Consider the following 20,768-nt stretch of genomic DNA (forward strand, 5'->3'; position numbering starts at 1 on the left):
AGGAAGGACCCGGTAGTAAGTACTTTAGGCTTTGTGAGCCATTACAATCTGCTGGAACTACTCAAGTCAACGGTGGTTGTGCAGAAGCGAGCACAGACAATACATAAACAAATGGGCGTGGCTGTGCACCAAGAACAGTTCATTTATGGACGCTGAAATTTGAATTTCATATCATTGTACATGTCACAGAATATTATTCTGGTTAATATTTGATTAATATAAATGTTTAAATGCTTGATTTTTTTCAACCATTTAAAAATGTGAAAACGGTTCTTAGCTGATGGGCCATACCAAAACAAAGAATTCGGCCTGGGGACTGTAATTCACCAACCCCTGCTCTAAACTGTGGAACGGCCCACTTGGTAAAATGAACCGTGGGTCCTTGCTCCGGAAGGGTTCCCCTTTTCCTTCCTGTGCTAATGCCTTTCTAGCATTATTTTTCGAGATTAATTGCCAGGACACAGAATAATGGCAGCAGGTAATTAACAGATGACTTATTAAAGTTCTCTTGCTTTCTCTCCTGATGATGTGGATGGAAGAGTGTTTTTAAAGTTTGCAAATGGTCCTTGTAAGGGCTTCCTGAACACACTAAGCTCTTAGTGGCAGCAAAGAAGATGGTCATGTTGTCCTGGTGATATGCTTGGGCTCAGCTGCTAGAGGGTGAGGCCCAGAGAGGTAGGGCCTCCAGGGCTGAGTGATTTTCACCTTTACTCCTGACCTCCTGCACAGTGTAGCATTCGTTTGATTCATGCCAGAGTCTGATTTTCTGGCAACTGATTTGCCATTAGTTCCAAGTGAGTTGACTCTAAGCATGTTTTGCATACTGGAAAATATGAATCATTTATAGTTTCAGCATTGCAGTTTCCTAAGATTCCTGTGGTGCCCAGGCTTTAAATCAGAGCCTGGGGAGGCTGCCCTCCTCACTCACCTCATCAGCTTTCTTGCGCCGCAGGGCCAGATTTAGAAAGTCATTTCCCACAGAGGTGTCATCTGCTTGGGACCAGGCTGTCTGAGAACCGTTCCCTTCAGCGATGGTCCTCAACTCTGTTCACGCTCTCCTTGGGATGGTGGTGAGGCGAGGGGAGGCTCTACTGGGTCTGATTAGGCCTGATGTGTGCTTTTTGTGGCCTAAAGTGAGGATACCATATACAGCCTATTGGGATGCTCCACTGAGGCCCACAGCTGCCTGGGGATCGCCCCAAAGAAGACATATTGACGTTGAAACAAGGCTCTGTTAGCGTCCTCCTCTATGGAGGAACGTAAGTTACAGCATTCAGGGCTTTGAGGAATGGTAAACCACATGTTAGTCCCTTGAAAACAGTGGGCCCATTGCATCGATCCACCTGACAGCCGAGTTGCTGTGGGTGTGTGACCCACGTACCGTGAGGTGCAGAATGTTTCTGCTGTGTACCGGCTGTACTTACAGTCCATCCTAGGAAGATCAGCCTGCCTTAAGGAAAGAAGAGGAAGGTCCCTGGCCTGCGGCTCTTTGCGGGTATTGAGTCCTTTCTGTCTCTGGCCCTAGGGTGTAAAGTTAGACTAGTCCAAAAGGAAATCAGTCCCTAAATCTTCATAAGTACCATGGCCTAATAATGCCCAAGACCCTCTCCTTGGGGATGTGTAAAGGAGCGCTTACCCCTGCCCTTATGGGTGGAGTGTAAAACCCACATGTGGGAGATAAGATATTAGACACTTCATAGCCTTTGAGGTAACCTGTACTTCTGGTACTTTCTCAGATAAATGGGAAAGTCTGCTTTCCTCGAGACTTTGTTTTTCCCAAATTTGCCTCTCTAGTATTTTGTATCTTCACCTTCTACCAGGTGACCAGGCCCCAAAACCCACAAGTCATCCTGGACTCTTCTCAGCGTCCCGTGGGATGGGTCAGCTCCATAGGGTCTGGCAGCCTCAGTCGCTTTCTCACCCTTCGCCCCTCAGCATCCACACCGCAGGCCCTCCCTCGTTCCCCCTTAGAATATTCCAGCTGCTCCCAGCCTCAGATCTGCTCTCACTTCCAATCCATCAGCTGAGCCATTGCAAGGGCGATTTTCTGAAACAAAAAGCGGAAAGTTTCACTCCTCTGTTTAAAACCCTTCCTTCATTCAGAAAAAAAGCTTGAACTCTTTATTTTAGAACACAAAGCCCCATTTTAGCTTTTTCTCACCTTTCCCCACGAATATCATTCAGCCTGTCCAGGCTCTCGCTGGCAGCCTCTTACATGTGTCCTGCACAAGGACCAGAGGGCTCCCGGAGACCTTGGCTGACACGGTCCCTCCAGGGCTCTGACTTTGATGCCCTGCGTATGGCTTCCATAGCTCCTATTTTAGGCCCCATCACCGAGAGCGCTCATCACACTCGTGGTAACTGTGGATTTATTTCACAGGTGATCAAGAAGGAATTGTGTTTAAGTTAAATTCAGGTCTCAGCATGGTGCCTGACGCACTGGAAGTGCTTCGTACACATCTAAAGACACTAAAATCCTTGGTGACTGATGCTCTGGTATTTTTGGTGACACATTCCCTACAGTTCTATCCAAAAGTATTGTGAAATAGCTGAATTTCCCTCCCCCCTCCAACTCTGGATATGTGCTTCGGCCCCTTCTCCATACACAGAACACTGGGTCTTTAAGATTCTCTGAGAGCCTTCCTAGTGCGAGCCCTAGTTCCAGTAAAGCTTTGACCCCAGGGAACCTTGTAGTTCTATTTTACTCTTTTTTCCGGGTAACACCAATTGCTTGAGCCTATGGGCTCGTCTCCTCATGTTGGCCCTAAACGTCCTTTTTGGAGACGAGTTATAAGCAATTGCTTATACAGCATTTCCTTCTTCTCATCTAAGACCTTGCTGGTAAGCTGGGCTGTTGATAATGTATATTCTCTCCATCAATGCTTCACTCGTTGTGTTCATTGAAACGAGGAAGTGTACCCACTCAGGGATCTGGGTCCTACTTAGGGAATAGTGTTTCATGGCTGCATTTGGAAAGGGAGAAGTGCAGGGTGCTACACTTGAGGTTGCTCTCAGCAGCGTCTGAATAAGTAAAACTTCCCAAGACTCGCTACAGGACCAAAGGCCTCCAGTCCCGCAAGCTTTTTACTGCTCATGTTTGTGAGAACTGGCGATACCCCTGATTTCAGTCATAAATGAATCAGTGGTTTAATACTAATTTTACAAAGAAACAATTCACACATAGAGTGTAAGTTTTTCATCTTGTCCTAATTCAGAATTCCTTTGGGTTTCCACTTTTATATCCCATCACATGGTTTTCATAATAATCAGAGTTACAGAACCTTAAAGCAAAGATATGTTTTCTCTTATGGACATTCTTTGCTTCCTCTCAGTGTTATTTAGGGAAAAAAAAAAAAAAGGATTATGACCTAGTTGTAGGATAAATAAGAAAAACAGCTGATTATTAGAATCTTATTAAAACCCAAGTGTCCCTAAAAGAGGCACAGAGTATTATTAGCTAAGGAAATTCCTTTGGTTCTGGAAAGAAGGGGGCTCCAGCTTTGCTCCTAGGTAAAAGCATCCTTGGTAAGAGGTTACGAAATGTCAAGGTAATGATGTTATGGTTTGACCAAGACTTTCAGAACTATCAGTTAATCATCATTTCAACCCCCAAATGGATTTAAAAGCTTTTAGTGGATTCTCTCCTTTTCTGAATTCATGTCCAACTCTTTCCATCCATTTTAGTGTATACCCCTACCTCGGGTGGTTGGCCTAGAGGATATGTAGCTCTTCCAGCTTAATTTTGCAAAGGGCACCAGTGCCCAGCTGCTCAGACAGTGAACTTCTGTGCGTAGGTCAGTACTCAACTTTAGCTTTTAAGATCTGTCTTGCCATAGTTTTTAAGAAACTTTGGATTGTGCCCACTTAATGAGTGCCTCCTTTGTTCCAAGCATGGAGCTATGAAGTCCTGTCTGTGTAGGTAAGTTGTTGTGGAAAAGTAAACAAATACCTGCAGAATAGAATCATTATAGATTATTATAATTGTTTGAACAACAACAACAAAAAGTAGTAATCTAACTTCAGAAAGAGATTATTTTTTCACTTGTCTATAGACATTTGCCTCAAGTCTTCCCCTTACTTAGCCTGTGTTAGTACACCATTAGAGAATGCTGCATTATAAAGGGAGTCTACTGTGTATTTTTTTTTTTCCCCAAACACTTAAGATTAATGCTTTCCATTTCGGTTTAGTCTTACTGGAGTAGCAAGAGACAGATAGCTTCACATGGTTCAGTATACTTGCGTTAACTTTCTGTTCTTAATTTATACACCATATGTTTGCTCACCATTATAGAAACCCATTTTATTTTTTTTTTATTTTAAAAAATTTTTATACAATTTTTAAAGGTTATTTTCCATTTACAGGTATTACAAAATGTTGGCTATATCCCCTGCATTGTAAAATATATCTTTGAGCCTATCTTATACCCAGTAGTTTGTACCTTCCACTCCCCTACCCTTATATGGCCCCTCCTGCCACGACTGGTAACCACTAATTCTCTGTATCTGTGAGTCTGCTTCTTTTTTGTTATATTCACTATTTTGGTGTATTTTTTAGATTCCACATATAAGTGGTATCATACAGTATTTGTCTTTGTCTGACTTATTTCACTTAGCCTAATGCCCTCCAAGGCCATCCGTGTTGCTGCAAATAGCAAAATTTCATTCTTTTTTATGGCTGAGTAGTATTCCATTGTGTGTGTATATGTATGTGTGTGTGTGTATATACACATATACCACGTCTTCTTTATCCACTCATCTGTCAGTGGTTGCTTAGGTTGCTTCCATATATTGGCAGTTGTAAATAATGCTGCTGTGACCGTTGGGGTGCATGTATCTTTCCAAATTAGTGTTTTTGGTTTTTTTGGATTTTGTTTTTTTTTTGGAGTGGAGTTGCTGGGTCATATAGTAGCTCTATATTTAGTTTTTTTTTTTGAGAAACCTCCGTACTGTTTTCCACAGTGGCTGCACCCATTTACATTCCCACCAACAGTGTACGAGGGTTCCCTTTTCTCCACATCCTCTCCAGCATTTGTTATTTGTGTTCTTTTTAATGACAGCCATTCTGACAGGTGTGAGGTGAGATATGGAAACCCATTTTTAAAAGCGTCTTTGTTGTTAACAGTAGAGCACAAACCCTTGGAGTCCCCTGAGTTTGCCTGTTTGATGCCTTTTATAATTGTTCAATTAACGTCGTCAAACAAGGAATGCTCTCATGACGAATCTCTGTCTGCTGTCTTTTTATTTTCCTTGCGATTATATGTGAAGTCAGATGATTCATTCTTAATTCTTACAGATTTTTACACGAGTTAGCCCAGATCCCTAATTTTGCTGAACGTGCCCAGTGTATAATCTTCAGATCTGTCTTTTCTGAGGGCATTACTGCCGTGCACCGAAAGGTAGAGATCATCACACGAGCTTCTAAGGTATGTTTACTGTCTAATTCAAAGACAGCTTTGCCCTCCTTGGGGGTAAAGGAGGGAGTGGGGACTGGGAAAGATCAACTCGAGTCCCTCTGCAGAAATATTGTGGACTTAAGGTTGTGTGTTTTCCTGAGTATAACTGTGACGATGATCCCGTGTGAGCGTGCATGCAGGTGAGTAAGAAAGAAGGAGACGCAGATCGACAGAGGAGAAAGAGGGAGGAAAAAAAACGACACTTTTACAGATTTCTTCTCACGTATTCCAAATACCTCCCAATGTACATTCTGGCCACTTAAAACCAACCTAAATAGTATAGTGTGTTTTCCATTCTGACTCTCTAGATTGCAAAAAGAGATTTGCCTTAGACCAATGCATTGGATCGTCTGAAATGTGTTTACATAGTAAAATAAAAATATTCTGGAGACTTGATAAATGAAATCAATGATTATGATAATGAGTGATGGGCCGATAAGTTTTTGTTGGCTTTACCACACTGGCGTTTGTTATAAAGTTAAATTCTTGAACGTGGCTTTTTCTCCCAATGACGCACGTCCTTCACCACATGGTGATCCTCCACAAGTACTGTAATGTTTAGTTGCTTATCTGGAGGCATGGGGTTTTTTCCTTCTAAAATATGAAAGATTTCACTAAAGAAAGCAGAAATATTACCAAGGTATATAATATACACCCTCTAATAACGCCCTACGAGGCAGGAGCAGAGGTCGTCCTAGAGCTGCACTTGGTTTGCTTTCTTTACCCTAAAATCAAGGAAAATAAAGTCGACTAAAACTGTAGAGAAGGGGAAAAGTATCAATTTGAAAATTTGCACTTGGGGCAAAAGAATGAGAGAGAGAGGAAAAACAAATGAGATGGGGAGCTGAAGAGAACCCCAAGCAGCTTGAAATTAATAGACAAATAGTAAAAGTTAATAGACAAATCAGCAAACACTTAATAAACATAGCCTATGACCTTGAAATACATGATTGTATTCACCTCTGAGGATTCTGTAGTTCACCTCTGAGGATTATTTCCAGGGATAAGGAAATATAGGCTTGCTATTGTATCTACCCTACGTTTAACTGTGCTGTTTGTATAGATACATCGTCCAAAACCAGATCCTCAAATGATCTTAAACCCCTTCCTACTTAGAAGCCGTCAAATACAAAGCCTAACTGTAACAACTGTCTTTTTCAATTTCTAAATCCTTTAAAATAAGTATTTAAAAAATAAAACCGGTTCAAATAGAAATACAAAAACTAATATTTAATATTCAGTATTAGAACATGCGCAGTTTGTAATTCATTGAAAGGATTAAAAAATGATGGCTGTTAACATATTTTTTAAGACACTTATGGCTTAGTGAAGTGTATTTTCCGTTTCACCAACTATAAATCCAGTTGGTAACAGGCCAGCAAACAGCCTATCAAGTGCTCAGTGAATATTTGTTGTTGAATGAACATAGGTGCATTTGGAGTTCAGCCGCATAATAATGGGTGTTTGCCTTCCCAGGGCTTGCTGCAGATGAAGAGTGTGAAGGATATTTTGGCTCTCATTCTGGCTTTTGGAAACTATATGAATGGAGGAAATAGGACTCGGGGACAAGCAGATGGATATAGCTTAGAAATTCTGCCCAAACTCAAGGACGTCAAAAGTCGGGTATTTATTTATTTCTCATAACGAAGGTCTGTGATCTGTCATTGTTTTCCTCGTATACCTTCAATTTTCAAAAAAAGTGTTCCTGGGTGTTCCGTTCATCTCTCTCCTCCCCCTAACAGTACATTGTTTGCTTTCTTTTGAATAAAGACAGGTTTTTCATCTCCTTTTGATGACAAAATCCCCAACATTCATTTGCTCGAAAGCACACAGTTAGATGTTGAACTGCCGTGAGAGGATAAAGCAGAGAGCGTACAGTATTAACCATAGCGCAAGGCTTGAGTCTGCTCGAGTTTGGCGTTAGCTCCTTGTAATTTACTCGCTCCTAAGTGGAGCGCAGTGCTGACTCACCACGGGAGCTGAGCGTTGGAATTACTCTCGGGTCCACAACAATTGGGCTGGGGGTCCACTGTCAGACCCTCTGAGACTGATTATCGCTTGGCTCCACACCCTGCAGAGCTACCTCTTTAGAAACAACCAGCCCATATCTAGGCGTCCCCTGGGGGGGCAGGGGGAGCGGAGGGAGGGGAAACACACAGGCAAATTAGAATTAGACCCACGTGAACGAGACACAAAGGCTGCCTTGTGGGAGGGCCTGCTCTCCCCTGGAGTCCCAGGGTCATAAAGTGGCAGGGTGTTCCTTTTAAGCCTCCTTGATTGTTTTTCACGCCAGTAAGAACACACATTTTTTGAAAGGTGGGAAGGGAGGGATGGTCTTCTGTTCTACTCTCTGGTTCCCTTCAGCCCTCCCCTACCCCCTCCCTTCTTGGCTTTATGCCTGAAAGTATGGAGACAGTCTTTTGGTTGGCTGGCGCTTGTCTTAGCCATTACCTCAGAGGCCTTATGGATTACCTCTTTGGGTTCCCCCCGCACCCCAAGAAAGAGTGTAGTGTCATTTCTTTGTAGAGATGCCATAAAAATGAATGGGACGAGGAGGAAAGAGGACAGTCTCAAACAGAATTAGGACCAGGTATCACAAATGAAAAGTATTAGAGTTACAGAGTGAGATTTCAGCTCTTTGACTATCTAATATGGCAGGGTCTCATGTGAATGATATTCATTTAAACTTCTCTTTTAAACCTAGGATAATGGGATTAATCTGGTGGACTATGTTGTGAAATACTACCTGCGTTACTATGATCAGGTAAGAAATAGCGTTACGTGGAAAACTACACTAATGGGGTTTCAGCTCCTGCACATTGCTGGCATTCAGAAATTGGATGATGGATGGATGGATGAATTTCAAGTCCAACATAGAATTTGAGAGCTCTCCAGCTTCCTTGGTTTACAGATGGGAAACACTGGAGCCAAGAGAGTTTAGTTGACTCTTGTAAAGAGAAGCATTATTCAGTGGCGCAAATCTACTGACTCTTAATCCGCTGTATAACACAGCTTCAAAGAGACCCCCAGTCATCTCAGTGCCTTCTGACCAGATTGTGAGGGTCTCTGTGAAACCCATATCCATTCAGTAATTGGTTATATTTGAAACTAGATTCTGGGATGCAGACCAAACTTTAGGAACTTAAGATGCAATAATACCCAATACTTTATCAGCAATGTTCATCTGTGAACAAGTTAAAGACGTGGAATTTGAAATCCATCTTCCCTGCTTAGATTACACTGGGCCATTAGAAATAAAAATTTCTGTGAGAATCCACCTGAGCGCAGTTTTCTGTGTTTTAGTCCTTCTCATTAAATCGAGAACAAGGAGTCCTAGCTTTGAGAAGAAAGAGGTACTATTGTAAGTTGTTGAGAAACCTAGCAGTCAGTAAATGGAAAAAGTCTCAGGAAAATGTTGTCAGGAGTCCCGCTCGACTATCCACACAAGCAGAGTTTTTCCTAGGTACCAAGGGAAGAAAAGTAAAGCTTCCAGGGCCTCGTTTTCAAAAGGCCTACAGTTTCATGCAGAAGACAGGCCAAGCACTGATGAAGTCTTTAGTCATCTCTCCTACCCTCCTGGTGGGTTTATCTAACCGTTGTCAATGTATCTACCACCAGGTTTATTATTCCCCTGTGTATAGATATCATTGAGCCATTACCTGGCTTCCCGGCATTGCTCCTTGAGGTCCAGAACTCTTTGTTGTCTCTTTTTTCATGTTCGTAATGTAGGTGCTTGATAAATACTTGCTGAGTTGAATGTACTATAAATACCCACAAGCATGTAATAAGTAGCATCTGTAACAAACAAGATGCAACGAGGCGAGAGCTATCTTCTGGTAGAGCAGGGTAGGTGTGTTGAGCTTCAGGCAATATGTGTGCAGCCAAAGTTCTGAAGGCAGGTACCAGGGTGGCAGAAGAGTTATCCTGAAGGCTCTTGAGGTGACAGTTCAAATTCGAGGCTGGCCTAAGCAGATGTACTCATAGTCTCTGCCTCAACCATCCTGCCTACACAGATGCACTGTGTAGGAAGGATGAAATTTGCCGATGGAGTTTGACTCCTACTGAAGAGAGCTGAACCCAGTGGAATCGACTTCACAGAGGGAAATCTTAAAGTAAGATTAATTGCAAACACGGGATGGTCCAGTTTAGGAAAAACAAGAAGTCAACATTTGTGTGGTGCTCTCCCAGTTTTCACTGTGTTAAAATGAATTGCACTCAACAAGAGTACAGCATTATGTGATTGAGTAAATGATCCCTTCCCTCTTAGGAGCATAAGTGATGATTTTTGTGGTTAGTGGTGATGAGCAGTTAGCGGAAGAAAGGTGACTCTTGCTCCAAGCTTCCTTCCACTCATGCCTGGTTTTTGGTCCAAGTCTAGGTCTATGTGACGTTCAGAGAAACCCTTCTAGGGCCATGTCTTTTGAACTCCAATTGAGCAGCTTTCGCAAGAGCTACTACCGGGCCGATTTGCTCAGTAGCATTTTCTCTTTTTCTAGCTTAAAAAAAAAAAAAAAAAAAAAAATGAAGCCAGGACTGAATCTGATAAAAAGTTTTGGAAAATAGAAAGAAATATGCATGAGTTCTTCCGTAGATTACCATGGCGTTTTGTGACAAGCATCTTAGATGTTGTTCCACCTTGGCGCTCAAAGGAGGGTACTGCTTCCATGGTTTTTTAAAAAGCGGTACAATAAGTAGAGGAAGATGAAAAATAGTACACGGATCACGTAAAATGTTGTTCTGATCAAATGAGGAAAACCACCTCCTCCTAGCATCCCAAATGAGGCCAAAGGTCTTAAAGGAAGGGGGCTAGGGTCCAGGGAATTCTCAAAACCACAAGAAAACAGGACGATAAGTTAGATGACTCCTGCCCGAGGTGCACACTTCCCAGAATAGCGTTTTATAAGCTCTCTGTTAGTGGTGCCAAACAGATTTTATTGGTAGGCCAGATGGTGTGTACTTGACCGAGAACAAGGCACAGTTCCTGCCTTCAAAATGTTTATAGTCTAGTGGGGAAGACACACAAGCTAACAAGGCAATTTTTAAGTTAACGTTGAAAAGTGCTGTGATAACAGGAATTAGCAGGGACTCTTGGAGACACCCAGGTGCTGAGACTTAGGGGAGGTCTTTAAGGAAGTGATATCTGTTTTGAGACTAGAAAGAGGAGTATGAACAAGGAGGTGTGAAGAGGGGCTGGGGAAGAGTTTTTGAAGAGGGACAGTTTTGTAGACAAAAGCCTAGAAGCAAGAGACTGTGGCCTGTTCTTTTATTTTATGAAAGTTTAGGAGAGGGAGTTAGCGATAGGGGAAGGGAGAAATCAGGCTGGAGATGGAGACAGAGGCCAGATCAGAAAGTGCCTTGTAAAGCCGTTTTAGAGTTTGGAATTAGTCCTAATGGCAGCAGGGAAGATGGAATGTGAAGGAAAGCTGGCAAAGTAGCCTGTGTGGAGAGGAGAATAAGCGGAGATGGCCTGAGACATGCAAGACACAAAGCTTGTATTAAACAACTCGGGGAGAAAGCAAGCCGGACTGGAAAAGACAGTTGAGGCTCTGCTGGTCTCCCGATGTGCCTACAGTTCGTGTCCCTCTGGGTGTTTCTCAGCTGAGATCCTCTATTAGGTATAGTTGTGGAGCTTGTCAAAACCCAACCCAACCATGCCCTCGTAAACATCTGCTAAGATAAGCCAAACAACATTAAGAGAATCTTTACAAATATGTGAAGAATTTGATCATGTACACGCGCGCGCACGTGTGCCCACAAGCTTTAAGCTGCAGAGGAAGGTGGGTAAGAGCAGAAGCGATGGTGATTGTTTCTCCCACCTCAGTGCTACCTTATCCAGTACTTTCCAACTCACACCCTTTGGCATACCCCAAAGATGAGTTATCTAATTGCTGCCATGTGAAACTCCACAGGGACTTTCAATTCAAGTACTTTCATGGGTTCTTCCTGTGCCATTTTCCATGGGAGTAGAGGGTCTAAGATTAGGACATACCTGACCATTTTCTCTTTGATTCAAGAGGCAAAACAGAGCCCAGCCCATGCCATAGCTACAGCCATAGCCAACCTCAGTGCCAATAAGACCGAAATGATAGCGTGAAAGACACGAACGCACTTCAAAGCAACAAGTCCAAAGTTAGGGATAGCAGGGGAGCATTGCCATGATTCTTATCCAACCATCCGAAAAAAAGATGCTTTGGAATTTCAACCGAAAGTGACAATTGGGAAGTAAAATGTACTTTTGTTTACCATATATTCTAGGAAGCAGGAACAGAAAAGAGTGTGTTCCCCCTGCCCGAACCACAAGATTTCTTTCTGGCCTCCCAAGTCAAATTTGAAGACCTTATAAAGGATTTGAGAAAACTGAAGAGGCAACTAGAAGGTAACAGGCACACTGTTCTGCTATTATGATAATAGATAGGATTTTTTAAAATGATTTAAGGGGATGATTTCTGTATGGCTCGGGGAATGGAATGGTGAGAGTTCAGTTATGGTACACTACCTCAGGACACTTTCCATCTCTGTGCACAATTTGGAAGCAGTGTATTTACACATCTTTCTCTTTCATTGGTGTTAATTAGTGTTTATTTTATATATATATATATATATATATATATATATCTTGTTATATCTACATTTTCCAGCATGGAATAGATATAATTTTAATAAAAATAATAACAACCCTTTTTTTGAATTCTTACTGTGTTCTCATACAATTCTTCTAACGACCCAAATAAGCAGGAACTACACTAACTCCATTTTATAGATGAGAAAAATGAGGCTTCGAGAAGCTGTATTCGCACGGCCAGTGAGAGGCAGATTGGGTCTGATTAGAAAATCTCATGCATTGCATTTTCTAAGCTAGTTTACTATGTGCTGCCTTATCTTCCTGTCTCTCACTCTTGCTCTTGCTCTCCCTGTGGCGCGCGCGCGCGCACGCACACACACACACAGACGTGCCTATATATTTCGTTTATGTATATGAGTCTAATAATGATGGTAAGACCCGTAGTAAACAGTCTGTTTTACTTTAATTTACATTTTTAATTATCCAACGCAAAATGCTGAAAGCCCTTTTTGGCTTTTTTAAAAGGTGAAAATATGTCTCTCGGGCAGGAATTTTCCTTTGGCATTTCTGGAGCCTTGTGTTTTCACTGTGGAGACATCTCCTTGTCCAAGAATATAAATACTTGCCTTGGAGCTTGTGTAACTCCAATTGAAGAGCTCTGTGGAGGATTTAGGGAGCGTGTTAATGTGGAAATGGAGCCCAGCACGCCAAAAGCAGAGCTTGAGGAAACGAAGAGCTTGCACCAGGAATATTTTTACACTAAGACATAAAATAAACATTTTAAAAATGTTTATTGTGAAAGAGTGCTCAGAAATCTAAGTCTTAGAGGACAGCTTGGAAATGGAAGTAAAGTGGGAAAGATCTGCTCCCGGTGGCAGGGAGAGCCATTTATTTTTACTTTGGGCATAGAACTTGCTTAAATAAGGATAGTGGTTACAAGTGAATATTTTTACCTTGTAAATTATTTTTAAAGGAACATGCGGGTTTTTTTCCCCTCCTGTCGATGTGGTCGAGAGTGTGAATTTCAATGAATGCTTCGTTCAGGAATGTGATACATGACCTCGTGATCATTCTTTTCCGTCTCCTCAAAAAGGGGCGGTTTGATCCTCGACTGAGTTGCGGGGCTTGAGTTTTATTCTAAGAAAGCGGAGTAGCATCACGTAGCAGTTTTTTTCTACCTCTCTCCAGTGGCAGAATTAGGGCCAGGCCAGTCCTCAGGGTGGCTTCTGCAGTAGCAGAGAAGACCTGTGCTTGTCCAGTCCCTGGCCGCCATCCCTGCATGCCCATCCTCTCTCGTCTTTTGGTCCTTGTGAGACCCTCTCGTATGGTCTTTCGAGCAGAAACCTGATCTACGTTGGATCTTTCCTCTTCGCCTGCCGTCCCTCCACGGCTGCCTTTCTCAGGCATCCTGGCTCAGCCCACTCCCTTTGATATCCCTGTGTGTTTGTTGATAAATAACGAAGGGATAAGAAGAGTGAATTCAAAGGACCGTGTAGAGGCAGGGGTGCCCCCAAACCTCTGCAGTGGGTGTACCTTATTTTCTCTAGGGAGATCCACGGTGTCATTCCGGATCTCTGAGTACTCCACTGACACTTTCCCCAGTCAATTTTAAGGAAATACAAGACCTTCTGAAGCTGTCATTCCGGATCTCTGAGTACTCCACTGACACTTTCCCCAGTCAATTTTAAGGAAATACAAGACCTTCTGAAGCTGGAGGAGCTGCCTTATGAAGGAAGACTGAACGCTACCTCAGTTATTTTTCTTCTTTGCGTGGGACGTCACCACAAAGACGTGAAGTGTACCACCAAGGCAAAGGAGGAAACCGGCGCTGTCCCACACACATTGAATATTTAAACAAAAAAATGCCCTGCTAATCTTTAGAGATGCCCATGTTTTTAATACATGAAAGGTACCTAGTAAATATTTAAAGAAAATACAGAACGTGGGTTCTCTAATGAATTTCTTGTCCTTCCAAATCCCATCTGGCGAGATGGCCAGAGTCGTGGCGGCCCGTTTCATCTCACTTCCCCGTTCAGTCTTCAGCTCCGTTTCCACAAGGCCTGGGTGTGAGCTGAGATGGAATGTTTAATTGAAGTGGACATAATTTTCACACATACAGCAAAGATTTGATGAGGCTTTGAGGTTTATTGTAGCCATTAAAGTGTCGTGGCTGCTGGCAAAACCCCAGAAAATGTCTAAAGCTAAACCAGATGTGATTAGAAAATTTCAAGAAGGCTCAGGCCCTAGTTCTCCAGGCAGGCATAGCCCTTTAAAAGAAAATCATTTGGGGTAGCAAGGACCACACCTTAACAATCAGGTGGGAATTAAACGACGGTTGTTGGCTGTATAGATGTCACTAACAGCGGTAGAGGTTGTCGATGAGCATCTTTCCGAGAGACCAGAACTTCCAACGGCACTTTTATGTAGATAAACATAGCAAGGAATTGAGGATAATTGTATCTGCTACAATGGATTGCGTGAGTATTATCAGGTGCTTTACACAGACCGTCTCTTTAAATCCTTACAATGACCCTGTGAAGCAGATAGTGCTGTACAGCTCTTACAAGAGGCGAAAGCTGAAATTCATGATGCTCAGGTGACCTGCCAAGTTACCTCACAGATGGTGACCTAGCCTCATTTTGAAACTAGAAACGACTGTAAGGCATGTACTCACAGCTTGCCCTGTTGCTGGCCCAGAAGTCTCCGTATCGGATCAGAGATCACAACAGAGAGATACCTGTTCAAGGCATAAAGCCTCGTGAGGACACACAGGACAGAAAGAGTTAGTGAATGTGTGCGCATGAGCACAAGGGCGTGCACACACACGTGCCTAGAGCCCATGCATGTAGACCCTCGGATCAGATAGGGACTTAGGAAAGAACTTCGTTTGTGTGTGGGGTATGGGGAGTGGGGAGACCTGAGAGAGATGGATTATCAAAGCGAATAGTACTGCACAGGATTAAGAACTCAGGCTTTGGAGTCAGATATGTACTTGCTACTGGTTTGGTGAAAGCAAGCAAGATCTTGTCGAGTAACATAACCGTGAAAAGTATTGTCTCACCTGTAAAATAGGGCAGTTATAACACCAACATCATAGGAGGTAATGAATGCACGGTCCCTTAGTAAGGAAGGCTTCAATGAAGCTGATTAGGCATATATGCCTTTTACTGGAAAACAGACACCTTGTAGAATCAGGCCCATATTGTCGAGGGGCCAGCTGGCTGTGTTTGTGGAGAACCTAATTTCCAGAGCACTACAAACCAAGCCCTCGGTGCTTAGGAATGTGTTCCATATCATGTTTACTGTTCTGCATCCCTTAAGCGGACAATACTTTTGATTTCCTTGGTGCTTTGATGATACAAGTAATATCTGGGAGCAAATAACAGCGACCGCTGCTCTCTTTCTCATTCTTTGACCTCGTTTGCTAGCCAGAACTTTGAAGGTACTCTCACCAACTCACGTGTGGTAGGCAGAGTAATGGCTCCCAAAGATGTCCAAACCCTGATCCCTGGAATCTGTGAATATGTTCCCTTACATGGCAAAAAGGGACTTTGCCGACATTGAGATGGGGAGATTATCCTGGACCATCCAAGTGGGCCTAATCTAATCACACAAATCTTGAAAATGAATCTTTAAAAGCTGACGACTTTCTCTGGGGTCAGCGGGAGATAGTACAGTAGAACGATCAGAGAGATGCAGTGTTGCTGGCTTTGAAGATGGAGGAAGCGGGCAGTGAACCAAGGAATGTTGGAAGCCTCTAAAACTGGAAAAGGCAAGGAACAGATTCTCCCTAGAGCCTCCAGAAGGGAATGCAGCCCTGTCAACACCTTGATTTCAGCTCAATGAGACCCATGTCAGACTTCTAACATACAGAACTATGAGGTAATAGATCTGTATTGTTTTAAGCCATTTAAGTCTGTGGTAATTTGTCATAATAGCAATAAGAAACAAACACACCACGCAATGCATTCTTTCTGATTGTGCCAGTTAGGCACGCGCGTGCACCCCATTGCCGAGGCTGTAGGTGTAGGATTTCCCAACTAGTGACACTCACCCGTATTGCATGAAATGTGGATTGGTGCTCTCCAAAAAAGAGTCTGTAGTCTGATAAACCTGGAAATGCTCTATACTAAAAACAAATCACAGGGACACAGTGCATATGAGCTTATTAAAGGCTCTGGGAAGTCCTGTAGTAAAAAACAATGAAACGGTTTAACCCTGTTTAAAGCAGGATTTCTCAAAACATGAAACATTGTCTTTTTTTCTTGCACTGAATATACTTAGTAGTATGTTGTTGTAGAATATGGATTCTGTAAAATATTGTTTAAGAAGAAGGGATGTTGATATTACTATTGATTTTTAATATCAAGAACGGAGTTGTTGGTTAAATGGTCATTCCTGGGTGACCTTAATAGGAGTAACTGTGATGTATAGGTATGGCCTTTGCCCTATAATAGTTCTCTTCATACTCCCTGGCTGCATTGTCCTAACTGGGTTTGTTATCCATGTAAACAAATGCAGTAGAATAGGTCACATTCTCTCTGATGTCTTGATGCTTGAAAGCCAAAGTGAACTTTAGTGTTACAATTACTCTAGTATCACTGCTCCCAAATCCACATTTGTATAACATGATCCTGTGACTGTATTTCATTATGAAAAATTCTTTCTGACTTTCCAAGTAGGAAAGCCGAATTTTTTGGTTGGAAATGACAGGAACTCTTCAGATAGGTGTTGAGAAGTCAGCCTATTGTGAAAAGTTTAAAGATTAAAATAAATCGCCCTTAGTAGCTAATGAGACTTATTTGGTATCCCGTATCATTAAGGGTAGGATATTTAATCAGCTAGCTGTGTACTAAATCTTGCCTTGAAAATGATACATTATTGGCCCTGTTACTGCATATATGAATTGGGAAAATGTAATCAGTAGTTAACCCTCAGTGTAAGATAATCAAACTTGTTTGAGAATGTTGGCAGAGATGCAAGTGAGTGTGTGTGTGTGTGTGTGTGTGTTTGTGTGTTTTAAGGTAATTCTGATGATGTTCTTTTCTCTAAATATTTAAGACTATATATTCGAACATGTCCTTTCTTATGTACCATTTAGAAATATTTGGGAATACACTTACACAGTTTTGGAAAGACAAGGAGTCTCTGTTGACTTTTTTGATATCTGTTATCACTCCATAAATGTTTATCTTTCAAATGTTTATCCTGCAATGTTAACTCTTATAAGCCTTCTATAAATGAGATGCTATGTGAAATGCACAGTCCCGGCATTCAATAAATGTTGAACTCTTTATTGTAAGTTTGAATAGTAGTAACATCTCTAACTCGACATTGAAGTACACCCGTCACCTCTTTAGCCATAGTCGGTCCCCACGTCCTTATTTTAGTGGAGTGACCAGATTAGCCCAGAAGGATCCAAATGAACCTCTTTTGTACCTGAATCTAAGTTCTACCTTCAAATCTAAGTTGCAAGATACATACATGAAAGTTACAGTTCAAGAAAGAGAAAGGGGAGGTTTTCTTTGGTAGATTTTTTTAAACTGTAATCAGTACGTCTTCCAGATGAAGCTGGCTGACTGAATTCATTCATTTAGCTCCACTCCTTTCTAAAAGCCCACAGAAAAGTTAACATTTATCTTATTTAGAGGCACACAGTCAATACCAATATAATCAGCTGAAAGAGGAGGAATTAGGGAGGGAGCCGTACACCTACACGTATAAAAACAGGAAATGAGAACATTTATACGTGGTGGTTTCTCATGGCCCTGGGCAGGGACTGGTGTGGCGGCAGTAGTTCAATGATTTGGATATGCATATGAAATCATACAATTAGAACTAGGTTCAGAAACATAAGTTATAGATAAGTTATAGTCAACTCTCAACTGTAGGTTGCTAGATTAGCGAGGTCACGGAACAGTGATAGTCTTTAAAAAATTAATGCGTTAGTTTTCACATGAATCAGTATGAGTCAGCTATGCTATTTACATGTTGGAAAACCTTTCCTATTTGAAACTGCATGATAAGCAGTAGACTACCTACTGTTTCTTCTGCAAGGTGGAAACAGTCCTCTTCTTTGGGTACTTAATGAACAAATTAAGTGTCTGGACAAATACATTGATGCGAAGTATTAGTGAGGTGATGAAGGGTGAGGCGGGTTTGGGACTCTGAGCACCGATGGCATCGGGAAGGGAAGGCGCCTGCAGGAGTGTTGGTATCTCCAGCGATGGAGGGAGGGCAGAGGGCTGGTTAGCAGAACTTGCACTTCATCTTGCCCTTGACCACTTTTTTGTTAAATTTTTGATTTGGGATTATGTGTGGTGTCCTTCCCGCTTCCTATTACTGTAGTTAATCAAGAGTTGACTGTGAGAAGTGAGGAGAAATGCTAATAACTGGTATTGCTGATCTACTAATGAGTATTCAGGTTTGTTCCACTGCGGGGAGGAGGAGGGGTCCTGTCCTGTCACTGCCCAGGTCTTTAATGCAAGTTCACACCACACCACCGTCCTCTTGTACTGTCTCCCTCACAGCCATGTTGGTGCCTCCCCGGTCCGGATCTGTCACCACTTGGATGAAAGTATGCCCTTCTGCAGATTTAGTCAGTCAGTACTGTTGAGCCCCAAACAGAACTTAAGAAAAGTGATGGCCTATTGATACTACCTCAGGAAGCAAAAGAGACCATTTAAAGAAGAACTGTAGTGACTATTCCTTTGAATTTGCAGTAGACACAGTTGGGAAGTACCAAGCAGTGGGGGGAAGGGGCCGTCAGTGGAGCATTCCACCCCCAGTGCATGCTATATGGGGGTGCCCTTAGCATTGTCAGATCTAGTAAATAAAATCCAGGAGGCCCAGTTAAATCTGAATTTCAGACAAACAAGACTTTTTAAAACTGTGTTTTAAATAATGCACAGGACATGCTTATACGAAAAAAAAATATTCCTTGTTTATGTCAAATTCACACTTAACTTGGTGTCCCATCTCTTATCTGGCATTTCTGTACAGAATTTAAAAGCAATAATAAAACCAACTGAAAGTTAGCTATTTTTTTTAACTTTATTGAAGTATAGTTGATTTACAATGTTGTGTTAATTTCTGCTGTACAACAAATTCATTCAGTTATACATATATATTTTTTTCATATTCTTTTCCATTGTGGTTTATCACAGGATATTGAATATAGTTCCCTGTGCTATACAGTAGGGCCTTGTTTTTTATCCATCCTATATCTAATAGTTTGCCTCTGCTAATCCCAAACTCCCAACCCTTCCCTTCCCCACTCGCCTCCCCCTTCCCCTTGGCAACCACAAGTCTGTTCTCTATGTCTGTGTGTCTGTTTCTGTTTCATAGATATGTTCATTTGTGTCATATTTTAGATTCCACATGTGAGTGATATCATATGGTATTTGTCTTTCTCTTACTGACTTACTTCGCTTATTCTGGTAATCTCTGGGTCCATTCGTGTTGCTACAAATGGCGTTATTTCATTCTTTTTTATGGCTGAGTAACATTCCATTGTATATATATATATATACACACGCACCACATTTTCTTTATCCGTTCATCTGTCGGTGGACATTTAGGTTTCTTCCGTGTCTTGGCTATTGTAGAGAGCGCTGCTATGAACATAGGGGCGCATGTATCTTTTCAAATAATAGTTTTGTCCAGATATCTGCCCGGGAGTGGGATTGCTGGATCATGTGGCAACTCTATTTTTAGTTTTTTGAGAAACCTCCATATTGTTTTCCATAGTGGCTGCCCCAATTTACATTGGGGGTTCCCTTTTATCCACACTCTCTCTAGCATTTGTTATTTATAGACTTCTTAATGATAGCCACTCTGACCGGTGTGAGGTGGTGCCTCACTGTAGTTTTAGTTTTTAGCTCACTTTTTATTACCGTGATGTGCTGGCAGTGTTAATCTCAGTGATCAAGTCCTTTTCCCTGCAAGGGTGGACCGTGGACACAGATGCAGTAAACATGTCCAAGGATATGGTGCGTGGCCATTTCCACCATCACTAACGACAGCAGTTACCATTTAATGGGCATTACTAAATACCAGCATATTTGCTTGCATCATTTCTGTTTCTTAAACTACTTTGATGTAAGTCCTACCTACATTTTAACAGTAAGGAAGTTAAAGCAGCTTTGCTACTGATGACAGAGTGAGATCTGAAGCAGGTTTATCTGATTGCAAAGCTTATACCCTTTTCACTGTACCGTTCTTTCTTTTCCTGTTTGTAGGCACTGACAATATGATCGGAGTGGTAAAGCTTGAAGTTTGAATTTAGGCTTTTTCTTATCTCTACTCATAACCACTCAACTCATCTACCTGTTGTAATTTCTATCCTCCTGTCTCCTCCCTGTCAGTCTCTTTCGGTTTCTCAGTCTCTTTCGGTTCCTCTGACACTCTCTGTCTCTCTCTTTGGCAGTGAATTACCTAGCCTATGTTTTATCCCTTCACGACCTAGAAGGTAAGCAGACAGGTCTGATGTGGTTAGCCAGACGAATAGCAGGGTAATACAGGGCCATCCCAAGGCACTGTGTGGTTTGGACTCCATTACTGTCTCTTCCACTTGTGGACATTGCATGGAGCGGGGTTCTGACATAAATGAGAAGGTGAGGGAACTTCCAGGACTTGTCAACTCACGCAGCAAAGCAGACTGTTGCTTCTGTGTTTGAGACCAGCCCTGACTCTGCAGGAGAAATGACTTCTGCCACCGAGCATTATCAATGGCTTTCTCTCCATATAAGTAT

At 42.1% G+C, this 20,768-nt stretch overlaps 1 protein-coding gene across 2 annotated transcripts in view; it reads left to right on the forward strand.

Moving 5' to 3' along the window:
- Nucleotides 1–20,768, forward strand: part of FMN1 (formin 1) — a 425,437-nt gene that overhangs the window by 267,488 nt on the left and 137,181 nt on the right. For both annotated transcript variants that reach the window (XM_073800707.1, XM_033851415.2), the window contains 4 exons: nt 5,294–5,423; nt 6,930–7,076; nt 8,158–8,217; nt 11,709–11,829. In XM_073800707.1, coding sequence (XP_073656808.1) covers nt 5,294–5,423; nt 6,930–7,076; nt 8,158–8,217; nt 11,709–11,829 — 458 coding nt within the window. The remainder of the gene's footprint in view (nt 1–5,293; nt 5,424–6,929; nt 7,077–8,157; nt 8,218–11,708; nt 11,830–20,768) is intronic.

This window comes from Tursiops truncatus, chromosome 2 (genome assembly GCF_011762595.2).
Source record: "Tursiops truncatus isolate mTurTru1 chromosome 2, mTurTru1.mat.Y, whole genome shotgun sequence".
In the NCBI taxonomy this organism is placed as follows: domain Eukaryota; kingdom Metazoa; phylum Chordata; class Mammalia; order Artiodactyla; family Delphinidae; genus Tursiops; species Tursiops truncatus.